The sequence below is a fragment of the Nicotiana tomentosiformis genome, chromosome 4 (genome assembly GCF_000390325.3).
Source record: "Nicotiana tomentosiformis chromosome 4, ASM39032v3, whole genome shotgun sequence".
NCBI lineage: Eukaryota > Viridiplantae > Streptophyta > Magnoliopsida > Solanales > Solanaceae > Nicotiana > Nicotiana tomentosiformis.
The window spans coordinates 130,981,727-131,007,919 of NC_090815.1; the positions used below are offsets into that span (position 1 = coordinate 130,981,727).

The 26,193-nt window shown below is 34.2% G+C and overlaps 1 protein-coding gene across 1 annotated transcript; it reads left to right on the forward strand.

Annotated features, from left to right (window-relative positions):
- Window positions 1–14,287: 14,287 nt before the first annotated feature.
- LOC104116540 (thaumatin-like protein 1b) lies at window positions 14,288–17,394 on the forward strand. Its single transcript, XM_009627416.4, has 3 exons — window positions 14,288–14,505; window positions 14,817–15,510; window positions 16,718–17,394. Exons 1-3 carry the CDS (start codon window positions 14,439–14,441, stop codon window positions 16,947–16,949), a joined length of 993 nt encoding a protein of 330 aa, XP_009625711.1. The 5' UTR covers window positions 14,288–14,438; the 3' UTR covers window positions 16,950–17,394.
- The last annotated feature ends 8,799 nt before the right edge of the window (window positions 17,395–26,193 follow it).

Here is a 26,193-nt window from a genome sequence, read left to right on the forward strand (position 1 = left end):
CATTTATTCAGGCAGACAGTGGTTTGGTGGAATTCAAAATTGCTGACTAATGTTGATGTGTATAGATTCAGGTTAGGTGTTCTTGGCTTTGAGAAACTGTTGTGGATAGCATAGAATTATCAGTATCAGTTAAAAAAGTCGTGGCCAAGTCATTATCTGCTAATTAAGTTTGGCAAGCTGTCCTTTGGCTGTGATTAATAGCCATTCCTTTATCTTAACCAACTCTTCCTTCAAGATAATATATGTTACATGTACGTTGAACAAATGGTTGAATTAAAATGAAAAAGTTTGGAAATTGTTTCTGTCGGTAGTTTACTTTTCTATGCTTTCTCAATTCGTTAATATTTTTCGTAGGATCTTTTATCAGTTGGACAATTTGAGAGTTGTGGCCCTAATAGTAAATTTAGCCTAATGTAATCGAAAAGAGAGTACAGAGCATGGACTCTCTTATGTGGAAAAAAAGACTTCACTATTTATTCCGCTTGTGTGGGCTTGCTCGTGTTGTTGGTCTCAAGCCTGGATAAAGGAGGAGTGTTGAGGTAGACTGACCGTCAACATAAAACTTGTCAATTTATGATGAATCTTCGTAATAAAATTTTTGAGACAGTTAACGTTACTACTAATTGAATTGACTTATTTTCCGGAACAATGTAATGGGTGATTTAAGATATTGCAACAGACTGTCTGGCTCTTGTATTATAGAATTTTCAATTCCATATGCAATTTGATTATTATTATTCAACATAATAGAACCATTACTATAATTATTTGTGGTACGGAAAAGTGAAACTTGACACAAATATCTGACCGACAAGGTAATTGTAAGACCAAAAATTAGCATTTAGCAAAATATTCTGAGAAAAATTATTAGAAGTTATGCATGTTCTATTGATAGTGTTCGTAGACTGAATTGTTACTGTTTCTGTATTCGAAGTATTTCATTAAGTGAGTCGCCACTCGCCATTGTGGTAGTGGTAGTACCGAACCCGCATTGTAAATTGAACTGAAGCGGAGTTTGAAATTTATGCCTACTGAATTTATTAGGAAATTCATAGCTTGTTCACAATTATTATTTTTATATATTTAATTACACAAATAGCCGGCTATATTTATTGTTTATTATTTCTAGCCATATACATAGATTATACATTATATATATTATACCTTCACCGGCTATTTTTAGCTTAAGTGGTTGGATGAACTGTTGTTTAAATTAATTTTTTTTAATATTAATTCAGGAGTTAAGTAAAAATTATTGGGTTTAATCAAACCCGTACCTAATACAGGAGATTAGGAGACCAATGGGCAGTTGGATAAGGTAAAGCCCACTAGACGTATATGTGCTAATTAGTGCTGAATGTCATGTCCCAGCGACTTCTTTGTCTTGTCAAACACCTAAAGATTACGACTTTAAAGTTTAAACCAAACTCAGATTCCATTTGCCTTTTTGTGAAAAAAGTTTCTCACATGACACAGTAAATACAGGCCGCCGTGCATGCACTTTGGTTATAATAATGAAATTTGGGTTGTGGATTCTAAGGTTGAATGATACTATTTTGAAAAAGTAAAAGTAATATAGACTGATAATATAAAATAGTGGATTATCAGTTTAGTTTACAATTTAATTGGTTATTTATCATGTTTCTCAGCTCCAACTTAACAATTTATGTTGCTAAGAATGGTTCTTTGTTTATTAGATTTTAATTTGCAATTGGACAATATTGATCGAAATTGAATAAAAGGTATTTGAATTTAAAGCTGAAAAAGAATATTTGAAATTCCTTTGTATTTGGGAAATGAATTTCACTTGGAAGAAAAATTGAAAAATTGTGAAGGATAACTTTTAAAGTAGCTTTAGATTAAAAAAAAATGTGAAGCGTTAAATGAAAAATTAGTACTGTAGGATATAACTAGTACTTCTTTAAGAATTAAAAGAAATAGCTTTACTGCTAAGCTGCTCTCTTAAAAGTAGCTTTTATTTTCAAGATAAGAAGAAAGGAATTTTAAGATAAGTAGAGCTACTGATTGCTTTTTAGAAAGTAATAGTCAAATATATTGTATATTTATTACATATAAAAACGCATGTAATAGTACCAACAACAGTGAGTTTGGAAAATTTACATTTAGCATATTTTAATTTTGTTACATCTTAATAAAGCAGGTTTCATAGGAACCTTAAAAAATCAAAAATAGGTGGAGATAAGCAAATTCTTTTGCACGTGGGAAACATAACCTCGTTAGTTATATTTCATAGCACTGTAAGAGTCAAAAACCTCGTCCCTCTTAGCCGCCACAGTTATTCCTACTGTTAGCAAAAATAACTTGAAGACATGTTTATTTGTATTTGACCACGTTATGAATACTCATCAATAAAATCAAACATGTTTGAACAATCTCCCCCAATTTCTGGGATCATTATCTTGTACAAATTACAATTCTAGTTGACTTTTTGATGTTCTGGAGGTGTGAATAATTGAACCAAAAAACAAAAAAGAAGAAGAAGGTAAATACTGGATATTTATACCAAATTATATTCCTTGTTGCTGGGATCAGGAAACATAAAAAATTTTGCTCGTTAGTGTTAATTGGAGGATCAGTGGTGTGGACATTTGTTGCTCAATAAATGTCAATTAACAACGGTTAAGTAATAGTATGAATTTTCATTTTAGTTTAATAACTCTTAAAGTTAAAATGTTTAGTTTGGTAGATATATATATATCACTACTAGAAATTCGGCAAAAATCGACCGCGGTCGACCGACCAATTTTGGTCGGTCAAAAAGCCGGCCAAAAAAACGACCTCGGTTTTTCAAAATATTTTTTTTTTCATTTTTTTACGAAACCGACCAACTTTGGTCGGTTTTCTTTAGTGCAAAAATGCGGGAAACTATTTTTGAGTCTCGCGAAATTAATTTTTCAAGAAATCGACCAACTTTGGTCGGCTTTTCATTTAAAATAAATTAAAATTAATATTAAAAAAACCAACAAACTTTGGTCGGTTAATTCGGCCGGTCATTTTAAAAAACCGACCGAATTCGGTCAGTAATTTTTTAAAAAAATAAAACCGACCGACATTGGTCGGTTATTTTCGTGAAAAAATACAATTAAAGAGTATAAATGAAATAAAAGACAGTCTTAAAATAAAATGCACCAATGGTCTAGTGGTAGAATAGTATCTTGCCACAGTACATACCCGGTTCGATTCCCAAATGGTGCATTTTTTAATTACATAATTAAAATAGCGACCGATTTTGGTCGGAGGTCTTTTTTTTTGGCAATTTGTTTTTGAATTTAATTGACCGGCCAAAGTTGGTTGGTAATTTCCGACCAACTTTGGTTGGTTTGCCCTTCCGACCTTCAAAATACCGACCACACATTAATGGTCACATTTTGGACGGTTATTGGCCATTACCGACCTACTTTGGTCGGTTTTTTTGGACAATTTTTTCCGAATTTCTAGTAGCGATATTACGTGGAAGCAAGTATTCTCACGGGTAAGAAAATAAGAAAAAAATGAAAGAAATGTTTGTAGAATTTGAGCTTTTAAATAGTGATCGATGTAGGGTAAAATTAGTCAATAGTCCAATCTCATTATGATCAAATTAAACTCGTTTTACTCCATCTTTAAATTAATTAATTTTCTTTTGCCATGTTCAGTAGGAAAAATGAACAAGTGTGCGCTATAGTTTTATTGGATTGGTCAAAGTAGCTGTAGCTAAAAAGCTAATGGAGTCTTGTTATAAGGATAGAGCAGATGAACAAATAATGTGTTACATAGGATAATATTAATTAATACTAATGAAAGCAAAATTAGGTTTGTCTTAAACTGCCTCCTTGGCTTTCTATTAAAATAATAAAAATAAAAAACTAAAAAACTGACGTCTATGTTGCTCGGACTCTCCAAAAGTGTTGCTGCACCCGTGTCGGATCCTTCAAAAATGCACTAAATTTGGAGAATCCGACACGCACCCAATAATATTTTTGAAGAGTCCGATTAACATAGACGGACATTACAAGTTGATGAGCCACCCAAAGATTTTGGAAGAAAATAAAGATATAAAAGTGTAAACAGAGCACATAAAATAGACTTTTTCAAGTGGCCAAGGTCGCCAGACATGACTTTTTCAAGATTCAGTCGCCTAATTAAAGCCCAAAACCAACAAACTTAGCATAAGTAGATAAGAAAGAGTCTTGATTTCCACGAAATTTCTTAAATGGACACTAATTACATCGCATTAACATCAAACTAACATATTTGGCTGTCTTTTCACAGTTGAGGTGGAGGAATCAAATCTCATCGGTATCATAAGTTCGTAACATTCTGTTTCTGTTTTTCCCTTCCCCTCCCTGATGTAATAAAAAAACATATAAACTTCTGCACCACATAGGGGTGCATTCACAAAAAAACCAATAACAACAACAAATTAAGTGTAATCACTACTAAAAAATCAGTTTTTAGCAACAGACAAATTCTGTAGCTAAATCGAAAAATTCATCGTTAATATCATTTAGCGGATTAGCAACGGATTATCAAAAAATTCTACTAGCTACGAACGTTTTAGCGACAGATTAACGACGACGTTCGTAGCTAGTTCCGGCTTTTTTGTAGTGTATCCCACAAGTGGGTTTGGGAAGGGTAATGTGTACTCAGATCTTATCCCTACCTTCAAGAAGGCAGAAATGTTGTTTCCGGAAGACCCTCGGCTTAGGATAGGTAAAAGGAAGGGCAACGACAGGCATACCAATTAGAAAATCGAAGCAAAAGTATAAAACTAAATACACTAGGTACTGCAATCAGAGAGCCGACACGAAAGCAACAACAAGTAATTACAGAAGTCGAGAGATATGAGAATACACAAATAACACTAAATCATGTACTAAAGCTATTGTTACAGACAAGGAAACGCTCGGCTACCTGTCCTACCCTCTACTTCAATTTTCTGCCTTCACACCTTCATATCTATGGTCATGTACTCAGTAAACTGGAATAACATTATATTCTGCCTAATCGCCTCTACCAATACTTCTTTGGACTGTCATTCACAAAGAAAACCGTGTTTAAATATTAACAATAGCATTAAGAACAACAATAATAATATACCTAGTGTATTCTCATAGTATAGGGCTTATGGAGGACACGAACATTACTCTTATCTCAAGAAACTAGATAAAAAAGTTATTTCCGATAGATTCTCGACTAGCAATAGCATTAAGAACACGAACATTAAATAGGGACCATATCAAAAAAATATCGTGCATGCAATTGTTGGTAGTAATTGAAAATGAAGTGACAAAAGGCCAACTCAACCACGGTATCCTGATATTTGTTGCCTACAGCCTCCATTTAGCTGCCTCTCAAGATTTTTCTTTCTTTTCCCATTCTTCTTTTTCTCTGTTCTCCTTTTGGAAGAATCAGATTTCTTTTCCATTTATTTACAACCAAAGTTCAAATAGCAAACAGCCCAAAAGGCACAGTATTATCATCAGCCTCTGTCTTATCATAACTTGTGATTACATGACAACACTGCAACCGAGAAAAATACTGCTTGTGACGCTAGAATTAAGACCAATTAAATGTATGGATATATTATAAAAATAATAAATAAAATAATTTTAATTATAAATAAAATACCTATGTAAAAATATATTATATAATATATAATATAGAAGGTTTTACATAAATGAGAGGATTTATAATGTCAATGACATAATAGACTTTTCAAACAAAAGTATTATAAAATCTGGCCAAGGTGATTTTTGTGATAAATAGAGCAAAGTAAAATAATATTTGTGTAAAAAAAGAAAGAAAAATGATTTTTGGGTAATGAACACAAAGTTGAATGATTTTTGCGTAACAAAAAGAAGAAAAATGACTTTTGGGTAATGAATACAAAATTGAATGATTTTTGTGTAACAAAAAGAAGAAAAATAACTTTTACGTAATGAACACAAAGTTGAATAAACACCCAATTTAGTCTATTTTAGTGCTCAATTCCTATATGGGTAGAGTCAAAATCTCATCTCGATGTTTTTGTGGTCAGTTGAGTCCCTGTTAATTGCAAAAAACACTACTAAAAAGAACATGAATTAGCTAAGGAAAATCCGTCGCTAATTATATTTAGTGATGGATTATCGATAAATTAATAAAAAATTATGTTAATTACGGATAATTTAATTATATATTAGTGATGAAGTTCGTAGCTAATTTTAAATTTTTTTTAGTAAAGATATTGATAATGAGTTTAGGGTGTGAAAGAGCTCTTTCACCTAATAGCTAGCTAGCCTTTTGATTGAATTCTCATGTTCAGTGTATTATAATTTATGTCAAAATTGATTGAACAAGAAGGGTGCTTAGAGTTTTGTCTAGATCCAAAATATGGTGCGAGCCGTGACTAACGAGGAAAATGAAAAAAGAGGACAGACATATGATTATTCCACAACAAAAATCAAATAACAAACGAAGTGGCATTTGTCATTTTGTTATGCAACAGCGAATGTACATTAGTCGTATTTGATAGAAGATATTATAATTTGGTACTCTTGTTTCATACTCCGCGTAACAATTAATAACAAAACACAGTGACAGAATCAAAAATTTTACAAAAAAGTGTTCAAAATTTAATATATATCTATAAAAAAATAATTTATGACCTATATAAATAATTATATTATTTATATATTTAGTATAATTTTCCGATGAAGGGTGTTAACTATGTGGCGCGCCATTGACAATAGATCGTACACTCCGAAAATACCAAGTGGTACACGCTATTGTTAATTCTAGGATGACATATATATAGGAAATTAGAAATACTGTTGGACATAGTATCTCATAAATATAATCACACACAATATATATTACAATAACATATCTGAAGAATGCTGAGCTACACAGCCATGCAAGCTGAGTTCTAAGCTTCAGCAATGGAGGAATGTTAATAGAAGAAGGAGACGAGTGAGAGAAAATCAGTTATTCTCTTAAAAAAAACTGAAAAACTGCACAATATACACCTATTTATACTTGAGCTAAAACATCCACTAACTATCCAATTAATACTCATAACTAATCTAACAACCTTCTAACAATAATTAAAAACTATTTAACTAACTAATACACATGATTGTCAAGTGCTCACTTCTTAACTATCTCAATACTCCCCCTCAAGCTGGTAGGTGCGAAGATGTTGAGCACTCCCAGCTTGGAAATTAAGAATTCATGATGTTGTCTTGCAAGCCCTTTAGTGAGTATATCTGCTAGTTGATCTCTCGATCCTACATGCACTGTTTTGATCAGCCTTTTTTGAATTTTTTTCTCTAATGAAATGACAATCTATTTCAATATGTTTTGTTCTCTCATGATATACTGGATTTGCTGATATCTGAAATGCAGCCTTACTATCACAATGCAACAAAAATGGCAATTGTACCTCTGCTCCCAGCTCCTTGAACATCCCTATTAGCCATACCAACTCTGAAACCACTGAATCCATGCTTTTGTACTCTGCTTCTACTGAGCTTTTGGATACCGTACTCTACTTTTTTGACTTCCATGCAACCATTGAATCTCCATATTTCACAATAAAACCAGTTACAGATTTTCTTGTGTTTGGACAAGATGCCCAATCGGCATCACAAAATGCAGTCAAGGTGTTCTTTTTGTTGGTGCTCATCATAATGCCTTATCGTGGTTCTCTCTTCACATATTTGACTAACCTTATGGCTGCTTCCCAATGTGACTTCTTTGAATTTTGCATAAATTGACTAAGTGTCTGAACAGCAAAGGCAATGTCCAACCTGATCAAGGTTAGATACAGCAACTTGCCAATCAACCTTTGATATTGTCCCTTGTCTTCAAGTGGTTCATCATTACCTAATCCTGTAATTTCATCCAGTTCAGTAGTTGTGAGATTCTGATTGCAATCCAAATGTGTCCAGCTTGGCTTAGCTGCACTCCATCCCATTTATGATATCAACTACAGGTTATACTTTCTTTGGTTCATCATAATTCCTTTGTTAGATCTACAGAACTCAATGGCCAAGAAATATTTCAGTTCCCACAAATCCTTAAGCTTGAAGTACTGTTGTAATTGCTTCTTGGTTTCTTCCATAAGCACCAAATCATTAACAGTTATTAGCATGTCATCCACATATACAAGGATGACCATTATTTTGCTGTCTTGCTTCTTTGTAAACAAGGAATAATCTAGGGAACTTTGCACAAATCCTTGATGAATCAATGCCTCAGTTAATTTGACATTCCACTGCATGCTTGCTTGTTTCTGCCCATATAAGAATTTAACAAGCCTACACACCATGCATTCATTCTCCCCCTGGCTGACAAATACCTCAGGCAACTTTATATATACTTCATCATAGAGGTCCCCTTGAAGGAAGGCATTATATACATCCATTTGATGTATATGCCACCCTTCAGTTGCTGCAACAGAATTCACTGCTCGGACAACAACTATTTTCACAATTGGAGAAAATATTTCATGGTAGTCCAAACCTTCTTTCTGACTATATCCCTTGGCTACCAAGCATGCCTTGAACCTCTCAATATCTCCATTAGCTTTGTACTTTACCTTCTAAACCCATCTGCAACCTATATGAGTCTTGCTTGCTGGTAATGCTACTAATTCATATGTCTTATTATCTTCTAAGGCTTGAATTTCTGCCTTCATGGCTTCAATCCACCTCTTATCGTTGTATGCTTCATGGAATGTGTTAGGTTCAACAACAGCTGAGAAAGCTCCCAAATATGTCTGATAAGCTAGCTTCAATCCATCATAGCAAACATAATTACAAATGGAATAAGGTTTAGGTGACTGATCTAGTGCAGCTGCAGTCACATAGTCAGTCATCCAAACTGGTACTCGTTTGACTCTGGTGGAATTCCTAGTACCCTATGTATCATGGCCTGATATTTCATTAGTTGATTGTTCTGTCTCCCCATCAGTGAAATGTTGGTGGTGAACTTGATCTGTCAAGGTCATACTTTCTTCCACATCATTTGCTCCTGTAATATCATCAAGAATAACCTGCTCCTCAATACTGAGGGCTGGTGCATGGACTGCTGCATCAAGTGGTGAGTTGGTTGTTGCATCATGTACTGCAAACTTCATGTCTACAAATAGATATTGCTTCTCTTGTTTCTTATACTTGAAAGGAAACAAAGACTCTTTGAAGATAACATCCCTATTTACAAAGAAACATTGCTTAGATAAATCATATAAGATATAACCTTTTGTAACTTCTGAATAGCCTATTAAAACTGGTGTTGTTTCTCTAGCTTCAAACTTGTCATGAACATTCATTCTCTTTGCAAAACACAGACAACCAATTGTCCTTATATGTTCAATGTTTGGCTTTCTATTGTGAAACACTTCAAAAGGATATTTCCTTGCTAATACATTTGATGGTAATCTGTTAATAACATACACTGTTGTCAGCACACAGTGTCCCCAAAATCTCAGAGGTATGTGTCCTTGAAACCTCATTGCTCTTGTTATTTCTAGCATATGTCTGTGTTTTCTTTCAGCAATTCTATTCTGTTCAGGTGTGTAAACACATGTCCTCTGATGAATAATTCCATTCTATTGGAACAACTTGCTACATGCCTCATTTACAAATTATGTCCTATTATCAGTTCTAATCATCCTGACTTATCTATTGAACTGAGTCTGAACTAACTTTAAAACATTTCTTAGTAAAATCAATACACCACTTTTCAATTTCAACAAATAAACCCAAGTCATTCTTGAATGTTCATCAACAATTGTCAAAAATAATTTATTGCCATCAAAGGTTTGCACAGCATATGGTCCACATACATCCATATGTAACAAGTAAAACATATCTTCAACTCTGTTACTACTTATGCTAAATGGCAACCTACACTGTCTAGCTAAAGGACACACATTACAATTGTCTATCTTTCCTTTACGGTCATCATAGACTAATGAAAAAAGTTGCTTCGGTGCTTCTGCTGAAGCATGTCTAAGCCTTCTATGCCAGAGTCTAATGTCCAGGTCTGCCTTTTTTGCAACCAAGCCTTGAATTATTCCTAGCAATAGTGTGTGGTAATAGGTAAAGGTCTCTCCTCTTCTTACCAATCACATTCACCTTCCTACTGCAAAGGTCCTGAAGCAGATAGAAATCAGGATAAAAAGCTGCACAGCTATTTAACTCATTTGTAATCTTAGATACTGACAACAAATTATACTTGAACTCAGGTAAGTATAACACATTATCAATTCTCCATGCATTTGCTATATTACATGATCCCATATGAGTCACATTTGATACTTCTCCATTAGGCAAGTGTACTTTCTTTGTATATATTCCAACTACTTCCAATTTATTTTCTAACATATCCAAATTAAAAGTCATGTGGTTTGTAGCCCCAGTATCTATAATCCATTCATGATTATTATCATCAACAAAGAAAGCACCAATACAACCTGCCATATTAGCTGAGGCTTCTAGCACATTCTCCTTATTGAGCAGCCTGAGAATTTGGTTATACTGTTCTGCTATGAAATGTGGAATCTGAGGAACTTTGAAAGTATCTTGACCTCTTCCTGCTGCAGCCTTTGGCTTGAGTTCCCCTACCATTGCATTGTGAGTTGTATTGCCTCCAAACTTCTTTTTGAACTTGAAGTCATTAGGGTACCCAATCAATTTGTAACATTCTTCTCTAGTATGCCCTTTCATTTTGCAATAATCGCAAAACATATTATAACTCTTCCTAGGCTTCTGAGTATTGAATCCTTTTGTTGTCAACATGGTTGTCATCTCAGCATTGTCACCAGGAACTACTGCATTTTCCATGCTTCTGTGGCTTTCTCTTTCCATCAGCATAGAATAGGCTTTATTCACAGTTGGAAGTGGATCCATGATCATCATGATATACTCACGTACTTGTTCATATGTCTCATTGACTCCCATAAGGAACTGCAACAGCTTCTGCCTACGCATAAAAACTTCATATTCATTTGACCTTGGACAATCACAACCAGGATCTGGTGCCAAACAGTCAAATTCAGCCCAAAGTTCACGCAACTTTGAGAAATAAGTTGCAATTGAGCTTGTTCATTGACTTGCAGTAGCTATAGCCCTGTGTAACTAGAGAATTCTAGAACCATTGACTATATCAAATCTCTCTTTGAAGTCCTTCCAAACAACACATGCATTTGAGGAATACACAATTCCACTCAGCAAATCACTCGATACACAGTTCATTATCCATGAGAGAACAATCGCATTGCATCTCTCCCTCAGATATGTCAATTTCGTACCGTAATCTTCCTTCTTACAAGTGCCTTCAATGAATCCTGTTGTGTTATGACCTAATATCGCAATACGCATTGCCCTGCTCCACACAGTATAATTGTCTGATCCTGTCAATTGCAGTGAGATTAGAATAGCTCATGAATTGTCTGTTGCGTGTAGAAATAGAGGATAATTGTGACTTAGATTTTCTGGCAATGTATTATCAACAGTCGCCATTTTACGATCTCTTCAATTCGTGCCCTAGATTCGCAGAAAAGAAGATAAAACTTCAGAATCAAACTGAATCGCAGAAACTAAGCTAAGATCGATGAGCTCAGGTCCATATTAATGGCCTCTCCGTTCTGATACCATGAAGAATGCTGAGCTACACAGCCATGCAAGCTGAGTTCTAAGCTTCAGCAATGGAGGAATGTTAATAGAATAAGGAGACGAGTGAGAGAAAATCTGTTATTCTCCTAAAAAAAATCGAAAAACTATACAGTATACACCTATTTATACTTGAGTTAAAACATTCACTAACTATTCAACTAATGCTCATAACTAATCTAACAACCTTCTAATAATAATTAGAAAGTCCTTAACTAACTAATACACATGATTGTCACGTGCTCACTTCTTGACTATCTTAATATAATCCATAATTCATTTTTTAAATTTGCCCCGCATTAATTGCCTCATAATTGAGCTCCAAATGATTTGCAAAGTATATAAAGTGTTCATCATCTAATATGTCAAATTCAAAAGAGCAATTTGGTCCGAACTAAGTGTTCATATAAAATATTTATCCTACTACTTAGTTTGCGAGCTATAACGCATAAGCTAAATTTATCTTGTTCACGTTCAAAAGGTAGGATTGCGGGTTCCTTTGTTAACAAAAAAAAAGGCCCTTCAATTCGATATTTACTTTTAATGTTTCCAAGATATCGACTTGTGGATTTTTGTACCACCAGAGTGCAAAAAGAGAGAAATGCAATTTTTTTTAAACATATAAAGTCATTATCTTTCTTTATGATAAAGTACTAAGAAAATGAAGATCTGAGATAACTTTGTCTAACTTCAAAAATTAGCGTACAACCCAAAAAGAAAAAGGGAAAGCCTAAATTATGGATGTAAGTTAAGTTTTTTGTTTCTTCTCTTGTTTTAGTTCGATCTCTCAAGATGTCATCATAAGACTATTAGTCATATTCCTCTTTTGAAATTAGATAGTCCAATACTTTAAGATAAAGATAGAATCATTTTTACTAATTATTAGATGAGACCTGTAAACCCCTTTTTGGCTTTTTTTACGCGTTTGATCTCTTTTTAATTATTATTTTTTAAAAAAATATTATTTATTGTTTATTGTATAAAGAGTACTTTTTTTTATTAGCATATTATAAAAATTAAACTTAATATTTAATAAGTTAACTCACTCACTAATCACAGAAATAATTTTTTTGGTCCATCTCCATTCTCCCTTTCCAACATTCATCTTCTTCACTCCATTTTTGAAAATCTGATGCATATGTGAAGTCCACATAAATTCAAGATGTATTGATTTATACGTCTTTTATATTTTGTATATCAAGTATCGCTTTAATTCAAAATGTATTTTTATATATATAATAGTTGTATATTTATTTGTGAAGTGCCATCTTATTTTAAGATGTATTTTAATGTGTATTTCAAATATATTTTATATGTCAAGTGCCATTTTAATTCAGGATATATTTTTTTTTGTATATTTATATGCTATCTTAATTAATTTTAAGATATATTTTTTTATATATATTTCAAATGTCTAAGTGTCGTCTTAATTGAAAATATATTTTTATATATATTTTATATGTGTTAATTCAATGTATATTTCTTATATCTACGTTTTGTATATATTAACATATATTATTATCGAAATAAGACCTTTATGTTAAGAAAGGAAGAAAGAAGGAAGAGAAAAACTTAAGAAAGTTAATTAAAAAGAAAACGAATGGAACAAATTTAGAAAATATATTGGTTTCGGCATAAACAAAATTAAGAAGATGAAGAAAAAGAAGAAAAACTAACAGATAAAGAGAAAAAAAAGGCATGATTTTTGTACAGTGAATTATTGACTTTCCATTCAAATTGCTTATGTTTAGGAATTAATAATTAATATTCCTATTTTAATGGAACTGTGTGTTATAAATATAAATATTTTTTCTACAACTATAATATTGGATTTATTGGTAAGAATTTGTTATATTTCTTTTAAACTATGACATTTATGTAAAGTTTTCCTTTTTTATTTTTAATTTTTTTTTTAAGAGAAGGTGTGAAACATAACCAGGTGAAATGGAAAAAGAAGAAGGGGAGAAGAGTGAAGTGAGATATAAATTGTCAGGAAAGCTGACCTTTGACATAACTCAGCCACAAAATTAGTTAAATAGTGTGATTAATTACGAGATCATATACAAAATAAATACCACGCACTCTCTCAAAAATAAATACGTTCTCTTCTTTAACTGTAGAGCATGAAGAACGTGCATTTTCTGTCTTTGTATATTGATGTCAAAACACACAAAAAAAGGTAAACAAGAATTAAAAGCATTTAATAGCAAAAGTAATATTCTTGTCGGTACAATTTAATTAATTTTTTTATTTTTATTTTTCGTAATTCATAATATTTAATTTTTTCAAATATAAAGAATAAATTAATTTTTTATTTTGTTAAAAAGTTACTTTTCGAGTAAAAACCTAAAAGTATTTATTATATTTTTAATGAATAAATTAAGATAAATATTATTATTTTTATTATTAATTAATATTAAAATATGAAATAAAAAAAGTTTTTAAAAATCAATTAAAATAGAGAGAGGGAATATTGCAATTTGGACTGCATTGAATTGCTGATCTAAAAAGAAAGAAAGAAAAAGTAAAAATACCCGCCGGCTTTTACTAGAGCTTATTCACTGGCCCCCACCTCTTCTTTAACGTTACACTTCCTCCTCGTTTTCCTATAAATGTTTCTGCCTCTTCTTCTTACCTGAAACCCTTCTCCTCACATTTCTCATTTTCCTTTTATCTTTTCAGAAGAAGAACAAGGCTTGGGATTTTTCTGCTCCCTTTCCACCATTAATATTCCCACCTTCTTCTTCTCCTTTTATATTTCCGAGAATTAAACCTCCAATGGCGCAAGTGAAAGTACTCTGTTTGTTTGCTCTGTTTTTAACGGCTACACATCTCCTTATCACAGGTGATAAACTCAGCAACAAATATTGACGCTAAAAGATGAAATATCATTGATTTTTATGCATAAAATCTCTGTTTTTTTAAAAAAATCTTTAAATGCTTTCATTTTGGTTTTTGGGTAGTAAATACAAGTGAAACTCTCTCTGTTCGCTCTGTTTTTAACTCTAACACATCACTTCATAAAAGAAGCTAAAATTCAGAAACAAAGAGTTACACTAAAAGAGGAAAATAACATTGATTTTTATCTATAAGAGCTGTCAATTTTTATTAAATAATGTTTAAAGATTTGATTTTTTTGCTCCTTTTTTTGGTTAGGTGTACATTCATCTGCAACATTTACAATGGTAAACAAATGCCAGCAAACAATATGGCCAGGATTATTATCCAACGCCGGAATTGCTCCACTTTCAACCACTGGATTTGTTTTACAAAAAGGCGAATCAAAGACTATTAATGTACCCTCTTCATGGGGTGGTCGATTTTGGGCCCGTACACATTGTACAGAAGATTCCACCGGAAAATTCACTTGCGCCACCGCCGATTGTGGCTCCGGTAAGCTAGAATGCAACGGCGGTAACGCAGCTCCGCCGGCTACATTAGCAGAATTCACCCTCGACGGTTCCGGCGGGATGGATTTCTTCGACGTGAGTCTCGTCGATGGGTACAACTTACCAATGCTTGTGGTACCACAAGGTGGTTCAGGTAACAACTGTACAAGCACGGGATGCGTGGTGGATTTGAACGGCGCGTGTCCGTCGGAGCTGAAAGTGACGAGCGTGGGAGGCGAGAACGTCGCGTGTAAGAGCGCGTGTGAAGCTTTCCGGCAAGATGAATACTGCTGCGCCGGCGCGTATAATAGTCCCAACATTTGTAAACCGTCGTCGTATTCGATGTTGTTTAAGAAAGCTTGTCCGAGTGCTTACAGTTTTGCTTACGATGATAAGACAAGTACTTTCACTTGTACTGGCGCTAATTATCTCATCACCTTTTGTCCATCTCCTAACACCAGGTAAATTTATTTATTCCTCCTTTTGTAAATATTTAATATCAAAACTAAAAATAAAGAGATTTGTTTTTTTTAATGTCCGAAGTAATTAAAATAAAATGGGTGAGTTCTAAATTTTAAAATAAAATAGTGCTTTCAGCGGAAATCGAACCTCCATTTTTTCAGTGAACCCACACCCACAGACCTTACCATTGAACCAAGACCTCTTTTGTTACTGGGTTTGCAGTATATATTTATATAAATTTAGTAAAATATTTTAATACAAATAAAGAGTTACAATTGGACCTAATTTAACTTTAAACTTTTTATTTTATTCATTTTTACTCTTAATTAATGCAAACTTTAATAAGCATACAAATTTTATGACTCCACACAGAAGCTTTTAAAAAATCTTCTTTTTTACATTCGATGTCGAGTTACTACTTCATCTAAATAAATTGAAACAGAGAAGTATTAATCTTCTTTTATTAAAAGTTATGCTAGTTCTTCCAAGCTAAACTAATAATTTTAGGATATAATTTAGTTTTACTAAGAAATTCTAGAGCTTAATCATTTTTGTTTTACAAGATTATTTCATTTTACTTTTTTGGGTGTCGAAACAAATTGGGATTGGGAATAAGGCATGTCAAATACCGTTAGGACGTTACTATCGATGAAAAGACGGAGAATTTTAACATATCTGTATGACTTGGGTAGGGGTATGCAGTGATTTATAGGGGTATTTTAGTACTTTAGGTGCTAACCAGCTCAGCTTTGGAAATGCGAAAATATCTTGCTCAACGGCTTAGAGCTCTTCCCTCAACCCAAGGCTCTGATTTTTGTCCTCTTATTCAAGTAGCCGACTAGCTCACTAAAAGGTGTAAAGACTGTACATAAAGCATTTTGCTTTTTGAGCATCTTCGGAATAAGAACCGTATCCAAAATGTGTGAAGCAGCCATTTATTTTAATGCAACGACAGATTGATGGTTATTTTTATAATTCGAACTCGAATAATCTATAAATTATTCGAAAATAATTAAACCATCCTTCTAGCAAACAACCTAGTGAAACCAGGAAAGCAGCCAATTCGCCTAATTGTCTAGTTTTCTTTGGGGTTTTTTCAGCTTTTAGCAACGAGAATATCCACATTACGTTATGTGAAATACTATGATATTGTGTTCTACTTGAGCCTGAATTGCTGCTAACAAGTTTTTGGAATTATATTTGCAGCCAAAAGTCATCATCGAACGGTGGGCAAAATCAAAATGAAGAACCTGAAAATAATAATAACCAAAGCAACAACAATGTACCATCTACGATCAACGGCTCTATGGTATATGATGGTGCATGGGATATCAGTAGTGCATCTTCAACCACGTGCATGCACGTGATTAGGTCACCGGCAATGGCCGGTTCCATCGCCCTATTGACTGCCATCTGGCAATTACGTCACCTCTTCTAACTTTTTGCTGACAACTCAATATTAGGCGGAGGCCCATCTTATTTTGTCGGAATTTGGGAGTGTTATCACGTGTGGGCCCACTTGCATGGCCCACGTGACTTGGCGCTGAGTCATTTCGAAAAGACTTACGTGTCAAATACAGAGGGACAACACCTACTCACTTTCTTATTGGAGAAAGGAGAGGTAGCTCCAGCCACAAGTTTAAACACAGAATATATATATTTGGAGGGGTTATTTAATTTTCCTTTTTAGAATCATTTTTTTTACTGTTTACTTGTTTTTAGTTAGAATTAAGATTGGGATTAGGAGTTAGAGGGGGAGATTCATTTGTTAGGTAGGTTTAGACATGATTGTATAATATATTACTATTAGTATCTACTGCTGTTGGTGGAAATTATATACACTTAGAATGGATTAGTAATTTATTACGACATCTTTTCATCAATTTGTTTCTCTTTTTCTTTTGCATTCGATAAATGAGCGAAAAGCAAGACTAAATTAAGATTAAATATTATGCCTACGAAAGAGCCAAAAGAATTGAAAAGAACATGGAGTGGAAAATTTAAATAAAAGGAAAAATTTCTCGAAGAAAATTAAATAAAATAAAAGGAATGGCGTCAAACGCGTGGATGTAGAAGGGAACATTATTGAGAGAGTATAATAATTATATACAATTATAATCATAAGGTTTCTAAATTTGAATTTTAGTAATCTTTTTGTTATTGTTGTTCAATTGATACCTCAATACTACCCGATATATTATATCAAAAACAAATGTAATCGCCTAGAATTAGGGGTGTACAAAACGAATCGAAAAATCATATCAAATCGAAAAGTTAAACCAAATTGATTAAAAAATCCGATTATGTTTGGTTTGACTTTGTCACACTCTTTTTTTTCCACGGGGGATAGGGGAGTTTTTCCAATTAAAGTGACAATTTTTGAAATAGCGATTATTTTATTTACAGAGTCGCCACTTGGAATTGATTTTTTGTCGGTGTTTCAAGTCACCTTTTACTTGAATCCCTAGTTAAAGGAAGGTTTGACTCCTTTATTATTGGTCTGCGAAAATAAAGTCCGGGTAAGAAATTCTGTTGACCGGGGAGAAGGTGTAAGGCATTCCCCGAGTCCCGTGGTTCTAGCACGATCGCTTTATTGACTAGAATTTGACTTGAATAAATTTTGGATAAACTATGTTTTATTGATTTTCATGTTTTAACTATGTCCGATTTTATTTATTAAAATATGAAATTATTTTGGATAAATTGTGTTTATTTTTTATTTTTTTATTTGAAGTTATGGTCAAGTCGCATGAAACGCGCACTCGAATTGAGGATTATGTATCATGACTATGCCACGGAAATCGTATCCATAGTCACGATATTTTATTATTAACGTGCCTAGAAGCAAACTACGAGTGTTTATAAGAATTATTTTCTAAATTAGCGATTATTGCAAGGACAATAGTTTATGAATGTGGAGTTATCGAAATGAATATTTACATCTATTACTAAGTCGTTTGATCTAACAAAATTGACATTCTCTTCATTTTATTTTCACATGACTCAAGTCTTATACCATACAGTTCTTACATATATTTATGCCCCATTTAAACTCTAAATAACCAAGTTCTTACCACCCCATGGCCCAAATATCTTAGCTAATAGTCTATTTTGTAATCGAGCCCATTAGACCCAGGTCCAAACTACCAATAAAGTTCTTAAACAAAAAAAGAAACAACTGAAGCAAGTTCAATACTAATACAGTAGGTAATAAAATGAAGAATAACAAAGTATCCAACAGTCAATGCACTCAAGAAAAATCAAGATGCATTCATAGTTTGTTTTAAAAAAAAATGAACGAAACATAAATTTTTATATCTCCAACACAAAACAAAAATAGAAAGTAGACCTCCAAATTTATTCGCTAAATGAGATCTACAGCAGTTGAAAATGAGCACAACAACAATGCTTTCATTGTAAAGAACCTCAGTTGTGATATGTACGTCTTCGTGTCGTTTTTTAGGAATCTGTGGTGTCGTTTTGGAAACAGTAATGAGGGTCGTTTTTGGCTGGGTTTGGGACTGGTTTCAAGACAGTTTTGCAGCTGTTTGTTAGAGGAAAAGGAGCTGGTTGGATATGGTATAATTACGACGGAGACAAGGCTATTTCTGGGGTGTTTCGAGACTATTTTTGGAGCTGTTTGGTGGAGGTTTTCAGCTCGTTTTGGGGGCTGTTTTTGATGCTTTTTGAGCAGATTTTGTGGCTTTTTAGTTTTTGTTTTGAACTAATTTTTGCTGGGGTTTTGATGTGGAAACATAGCTGGTTTATGGACTATTTTTGGATTGGATTTTGAGTGAGAAAGCAGTGCGTTTCAGCTCCGTTTTTGGGTGGATTTGGACTGATTTTAAGAGCTGGTTAGAAGGTGCTTTTGTTGGTTCAATTGCTGGAATTTTTCATGCTTGTTGTTAGATGAAGAAAAGGATTGAGTTGTCCTCCTCTTTTTTGTGAGTTATGTGTGTCTGTTTTATAGCTGAAAATGGGTTTGGGGTTTGTGATCGGTGACAAGCATGGTGGACAAGGAGTGGGGAACAATGGAGAGAGTAAGGAGCAAAGTGTGGGGGGACAAGCATGGGAGACAAAGAAAAGTTGAGTGGGGACACGCCTGGAAAGCGGGAAATATTCAAGCACGGTCAAAAATTAGGTGCTCACAGCATGCCCCTCTTTGCTTGAAAACATTAAAAGTTTTCAGGCAAAGATAAAGTGAGCCGTGTGACTAAGTTTTGACCATATCGTTATTCAAAAGAGGAAGAAAATAAAAGAAAAAGGTGTAACCGAGTCCTGATTTTGGACAGCCTACATATCCCGGGTTATAAGGGAATCAGGTCGCATGTAGTTCAAGAAAAATGATGGAGTGATGAGTTCGAAAGTCGAGATAGGTTCCGTCGAGGCTCCGGTCTGTGGCCCTGTTATTACATCAAAATATCAAGGAACTAAACAAGCCTATCAACTATGAGTTATAAGATTCCTATCTATAAGTCTTTTGAAACTTGATCTTGAATCTTGACTGGTTGTTCATGCAAACTCTGATCTGAACCTTAATGCTTGCTAGTTGTAAGTTCTAGTTCATTCTTCTACGACTTCTTCTTAGCAAAACGGGAAATGTGAAGCTCGTAACTTCAGTCATATTTTGAGCAGTCCATATCATTTCCATCTGCTTCTGCATTTGGATTCACTTTTTTTTTTTCCTTTTCTTTTCTTTATTGTGGATTCAAACTTCTTCTTTTGTTCATCTCGAACCTTGTGCCTCGAGGTAAAACCTGCTCAGACATCACAACAAACAAACGAACGAAATTTTTCTGCCCCAGTTTTCACTAGAAAAATTTCGTGAGTTATTGTAATAAAATTCTAAACTACTTCTTTATAAATAATAAAAAAAAAAAAGTAATGGTGTACCTTGAAAAGGTCATGATGATTTTGTTTTTTAATTGTCCCAAAAGAATGTCTCAACTAAGGATTTATGTACCTTATGTTGGGAAACTGTGGTCAGAGAATGGGATACCCTATATTGGCAATGATACCAGGGAGTGGTGTATCCTGCATTTAAAATCAAATCAACTAGGGAGTGGTGTACCCTATGTTGGAGAACACAACAAGGGATTGGTGTACCCTATACTGGTAAGGAAATGTAATCAAGGGATGGCGCCCTATATTACTGAAAAAGAAATATAACCAGGGGTTGACGCCCTGTATTTCTGAAAAGGAAAGGTAATCAGGGGTTGGTGCCCTGTATTACTGAAAAGGAAATGTAACCAGGGGTTGGCGCCCTGTATTAATGAAAAGGATAATGTAACCAGGGGTTGGCGCCCTGTATTACTGAAAAAATGCTGAATCCCCGGGGCGAAAAGGATCTACCTGGGTTAAACTACGAAAAGCAAACCTGGGCGAAGAGTACTTCTACTCGAAATATGAGTTGTATCCCCCTAGGCGAAAAGTTTCTACCCGGGTTAAACTACGAAAAGCAAACCTGGGCGAAGAGTACTTCTACTCGGAACTATGAGCTGGATCCACCTAGGCGAAAAAGGTTCTACCTGGGTTAAGCTACGTAAAACAGCCTGAGCGAAAAGTACTTCTACCCGAAACTATGAGCTGGATCCCCCTAGGCAAAATGTTTCTACCTCGGTTAAGCTACAAAAACCAATCCTGGGCGAATAGTATTTCTACCCGGAAACTATGAGCTAGACCCTCATAGGCGAAAAGGTTCTACCTAGGTTAAGCTATAAAAACCAATCCTGGGCGAATAGTACTTCTACCCGAAAATATGAGCTGGATCCCCCTAGGCGAAAATGTTCTACCTGGGTTAAGCTACCTAAAACAGCCTGGGCAAAAAGTACTTCTACCCGGAACTATGAGCTGGATCCCCCTAGGCGAAAAGGTTATACCTGGATTAAGCTACCTAAAACAGCGTGGGCGAAAAGTACTTCTACCCGGAACTATGAGCTGGATCCCCCTAGGCGAAAAGGTTCTACCTGGGTTAAGCTACAAAAACCAATCCTGGGCGAATAGTACTTCTACCCGAAAATATGAGCTGGATCCCCCTAGGCGAAAATATTCTACCTGGGTTAAGCTACCTAAAACAGCCTGGGCGAAAAGTACTTCTACCCGGAAATATTAGCTTGTATCAAACCGGAGTCCTGTAAATGAGTCTTGCTATCCCTTCTTTTCCTTAGTTTCAAAACAGAGTTAGACCAAAAGGGATTCAAGGAAAAACAAACAGTAGAATGTAGAATGAATTTAGACAAGAGGTATCCCTTTCGGGGAAAGGAAAGAAGGACTTATCTGGAGTACATGCAGATTTCAATCAACATGACATACTTTTTGGACTGGATGCATGATCCGTATAAACTGTCTGACTCTCAGAAATTCATCAAAACTTTTGCCTCGAAACCGAGAAACAATGCCCAGGACTGTCAATACCAATGGCTATGAAGATCCTCTTTTCGATCAGTAGTACCCTTTGCGGGTTTTCACCAGCTAATCTCTCTCATTTCTCTTCTCACCATCGCCTTATAGTGCCCTTTGCGGGTTTTCACTAACAAGACTCTCTCATTTTCATTTTCTCTACTCTGCAACGCCCTACGATGGCCGTGAGGATTTTTTTCACCAATAAGACTCTCTTATTTTATTTCTCTCATTTGGTTGTATCAGATCCAAGTAACTGTATCCTCCAATTCTTGAACATTCTCGTTGATTGATCGGAAGGACTTGAAAAGGATTTGGATAAAAAAGATTTGGATTGAATTACAACTTTAGAACCTTTAAAGCTAAACCATCTTCGACCATTTGTAACAACTACCCTAGTTTCTTTTTCTTTTTCTTTTTTTTTTCCTTTTTTTTTTGGAATTGTTGATTTTTATTTTGGTGTGACTGAACCCCAGAGAGAGGCTGCCTACATATCCTTTAGGAATCAAGTCGAACGTAGTTCGATTAACATGAACTTGTTTGATTTTTATTTTATTTTTTTTCATTTTTTTTCTTCTTTTTTTTTCTTTTTTATTTATTTATTTTTTAAATAACATCTTCAGGTTCTAAAGAGGGTAATCAAAGAAAGGTAACTGACTCAAAAGGGTTAGCAAAGGGTTGATGATGTTTGGATAGCGAGAATGAAAGCCTTCATCATCCCAATCAGAGAACATTAATGCTATATAGAGGGTCAAACGTAGTACCTTTTGACTGCATCCGCGTTGACGGTTGTTTCAGAGACACTTTCTTCGTTGCTTCCCAAGTACAACGCTCTCTTTTGCAGTACTCTCATTACAATGTATACCTTTCCAATTTGGAGCTAATTTTTCTTTAGCTTCTTCATGAGTTGGGAGGATACGTCTCAGAATGAGTTGTCCTATTTTAAATTTATTGGGCCGCACTTTCTTGTTGTAGACACAGACTATTCTTTTTGGCACAACTGCCCGTGGCAAATTGCGGCCAATCATTTTTCATCCATCAGTGTCAATTATTTCAATCGGTTCTTGACCCAATCTTTATTCTCAATCCCGACTTCAACAATGATCCGAAGAGAGGGAATCTCAACTTCGTTCCAATTTTCTATTTATTTTCTTACAAGCCTTGTCTTCAAAATATTTTATTTCTTAATCTATTATTTCGGGGTCTGACAACGTTTTGGAATCTGGGCATGAAGTCCGCAAGCATGTCATGTCATTAAAATCTGCATTAACAGAACTAAAAAGAGAATAAGAAAAGTGACAAGATTAAAAAAAGAAACATTCCCCGACAATGAAATATTAATTTCATTTGATTTATTTTTTTTAATATTTTTAAGATAGAAGGGTTTACATCAGAAAGCAAAGCAGTGAAGTAAAATATTCGGATTAGATCCTGAAATAATTCGGACGCAGAAAAGATAGCAAGACCGGCTACCGAGACTCCCATATGACAGAGAACTTTTAAGGTTTGGCGCCCGTTTTTAGGTTTCTCTTCTGTCTTGGCAATGGCTGCAATGGCCTTCAGTGCCAGTTCAAATTCCTCATCTTCACAGATCATTCCGATTACTGGTCCATTGGTGTGAGTAGGCAGAGAATTGTTCATCATATTAGGGGCCTCTTCATCCCTAAGCACTATTTCCTTGACATTGATGAGGTCTTCCACTGCTCTCTTAAGAGTCTAACAGTCTTCTATATCATGTCTGATTGCTCCAGAGTGGTATTCACATCTAGCATTAGCCTGGTGCGAATGGGACTCAGGGTTTGGCCGGTTCTGGGCTACTGGCCACAGTAGACCTAGCCTGACTAACTTTTGGAACAAGATCGAGTATGATTCACTAACATGGCTAATCCATCTCGGGAGGCTCTCTCTCTTCTTCTTCTTTTTCCTTTTTTTATTTTTTTATTTTTTTTTCATATCTTGATTTTTTTTTCTCTTTTTGTTGTTTTTCGCTATTTGTTTTTCTCTATTATTTTTTGTCACTATTTCTTTCTTTTTCACTCAATTGTTTTTTCGTTTTTTTTTTTACTGAATTTGTTTATTGCCTACGTATCATGACGCCGCATGAATCAGATCATTACGTAGTTCAGGAAGATTGGGAATAAACTGGCCCATTTTTTATTTTTTTATTTATAAAAACTTTTAAATATATTTTTTGAGTTCTTTTTTCTTTTTATGGAATTTTGATTTATTTATTTTTAAAAAGGAATTCTAAAGAAGGAAGAAAATATTTTGGATTTTGATTTGAAGATTCTTTTTGTTCTTTTTTTTTTTTTTCAAATGAAAGGCTTCGGAAAAGAAGGAAAATATTTTTGGATTAAATTCTTTTTTTTTTTGGATTTTCTAAGGAAAGAATTCTAGAGAGGGAATCAAGGAAAGAGAAACTATTTTTGATTTTTTTTTTTTAAATTGGAGTTGTAACCGATGAGGTTTGCCTACGTATCTCATATTCGGTGAGAATCAGACCCGCGTAGTTCGATAAAATGAGGAATAAACTAACTCTTTTTTTACTCATAAATAATCTCAAAAAAGCTGCTAACAAGTACAATATTTTAGATTATTTTTTTTGAATTTTTTTTTTGTTGAAAGAAAACTTCTAAAGAAAGATTTTTCTTTTATTTTGATTTTTTTTTTTAGAATCTTCGAAATAAATACTTTTTATAAAAAATAAATAAATTTTATTTTCATCTTTTTTTGTAAATTTAAAACGACAGAAAATATTTTTTTGGATTTTGTTTTTTTGTTTTTAAATTTTGGGAGAAAGACGTTTTTTTTCCTTTTAAAAAAGAAGAAAATATTTTTAAAATTTTGGATTTGACGTCTCAAAGAAAGACTTCTAAAGAAGAAATTAAAGAAAAAATAGTTTTTTTGGATTTTTGAAAATTTGGGCCCGGAACCGATGAGGTTTGCCTACGTATCTCATATCCGGTGAGAATCAGACCCGCGTAGTTCGGTAAAAATCGACTATGTTTTTTTTCTTCTTTTTTTAATAAAAATTAATCTTTAAAAACCATATGACTAGACCACATCATTTTTTTCTCTGTTCGTTCAACTGATTTATGCTAAAGTCGGTCGACATGCAAGCCTCCCAAATAATGCAACAAGTAGCACATAACATGACATAATAGTCTCAACAAGGTACCTGTCCTAAAACAGAACTCGGCCCATGAGTCGAGCGCTGCTAAGTCAAATGCACATGATGCAAATAAAGTGTAGCCTACTAGGGATATTCATTGCTTGTGGCTTGTTCTTCTAAGTTTGTAAATCCTAAAAGAGATGGTATCTAGACCTGGCTTACCCGGACGGACAACCCGAGCCGAGGAGCGTCAAGCATTACCAGTAGTAGAACAACATTGGGTAGCTAACGACTCTCCCGCCTAAACATGTGTGACTAAATCCTTCACCAGAAGCTGGTAGGCTAACTGGCTTTATCTCAAGATAGAAATTTTGTGATGCTGGTAGGCAAACACAACATAACTAATTATCAGAAGACTCAGTGGGATGCGAGAGAGGATGCAATTTATATGTACAGTTCAACAATATCAAGAGAGTAAAAAGTGGACAAGTAGCACATTAATCCCAAATAAATCACAATATATACAAAAATTAATAAAGCCAAATAAAGTCAATGTACAAGCTCGAATTCTTGAGTTCCCCAGCAGAGTCGCCAGAACTGTCACACCTCTTTTTTTTCCACGGAAGGATAGGGGAGCTTTTTCAATTAAAGTGATAATTTTTGAAATAGGGATTATTTTATTTACAGAGTCACCACTTGAAATTAATTTTTTGCCGGTGTTCCAAGTCACCTTTTACTTGAATCCCTAGTCAAAGGAAGGTTAGACTTCTTTATTATTGGTCTGCAAAAATAAAGTCCGGGTAAGGAATTCTGTTGACCGGGGAGAAGGTGTAAGGCATTCCCCGAGTACCGTGGTTCTAGCACGGTCGCTTTATTGACTAGAATTTGGCTTGAATGAATTTTGGATAAACTGTATTTTATTGATTTTCATGTTTTACCTATGTCCGATTTTATTTATTAAAATGTGGAATTATTTTGGATAAACTGTATTTTTTTTTATATTATTATCTGAAGTTATGGTCAAGTCACATGAAACGCGCACTCAAATTGAGGATTATATATCATGACTATGCCACGAAAATCGTATCCATAGTCACGATATTTTATTATTAACGTGCCTAGAAGCAAACTACGAGTGTTTATAAGAATTATTTTCTAAACTAGCGATTAT

Coding starts and splice junctions, on each gene's coding strand:
- LOC104116540 (XM_009627416.4), top strand. CDS start 14,439: ATGGCGCAAGTGAAAGTACTCTGTTTGTTTGCTCTGTTTTTAACGGCT. Junction 14,506..14,816: donor TACACATCTCCTTATCACAG/GTGATAAACTCA, acceptor TTTTTTGGTTAG/GTGTACATTCATCTGCAACA. Junction 15,511..16,717: donor TGTCCATCTCCTAACACCAG/GTAAATTTATTT, acceptor TTATATTTGCAG/CCAAAAGTCATCATCGAACG.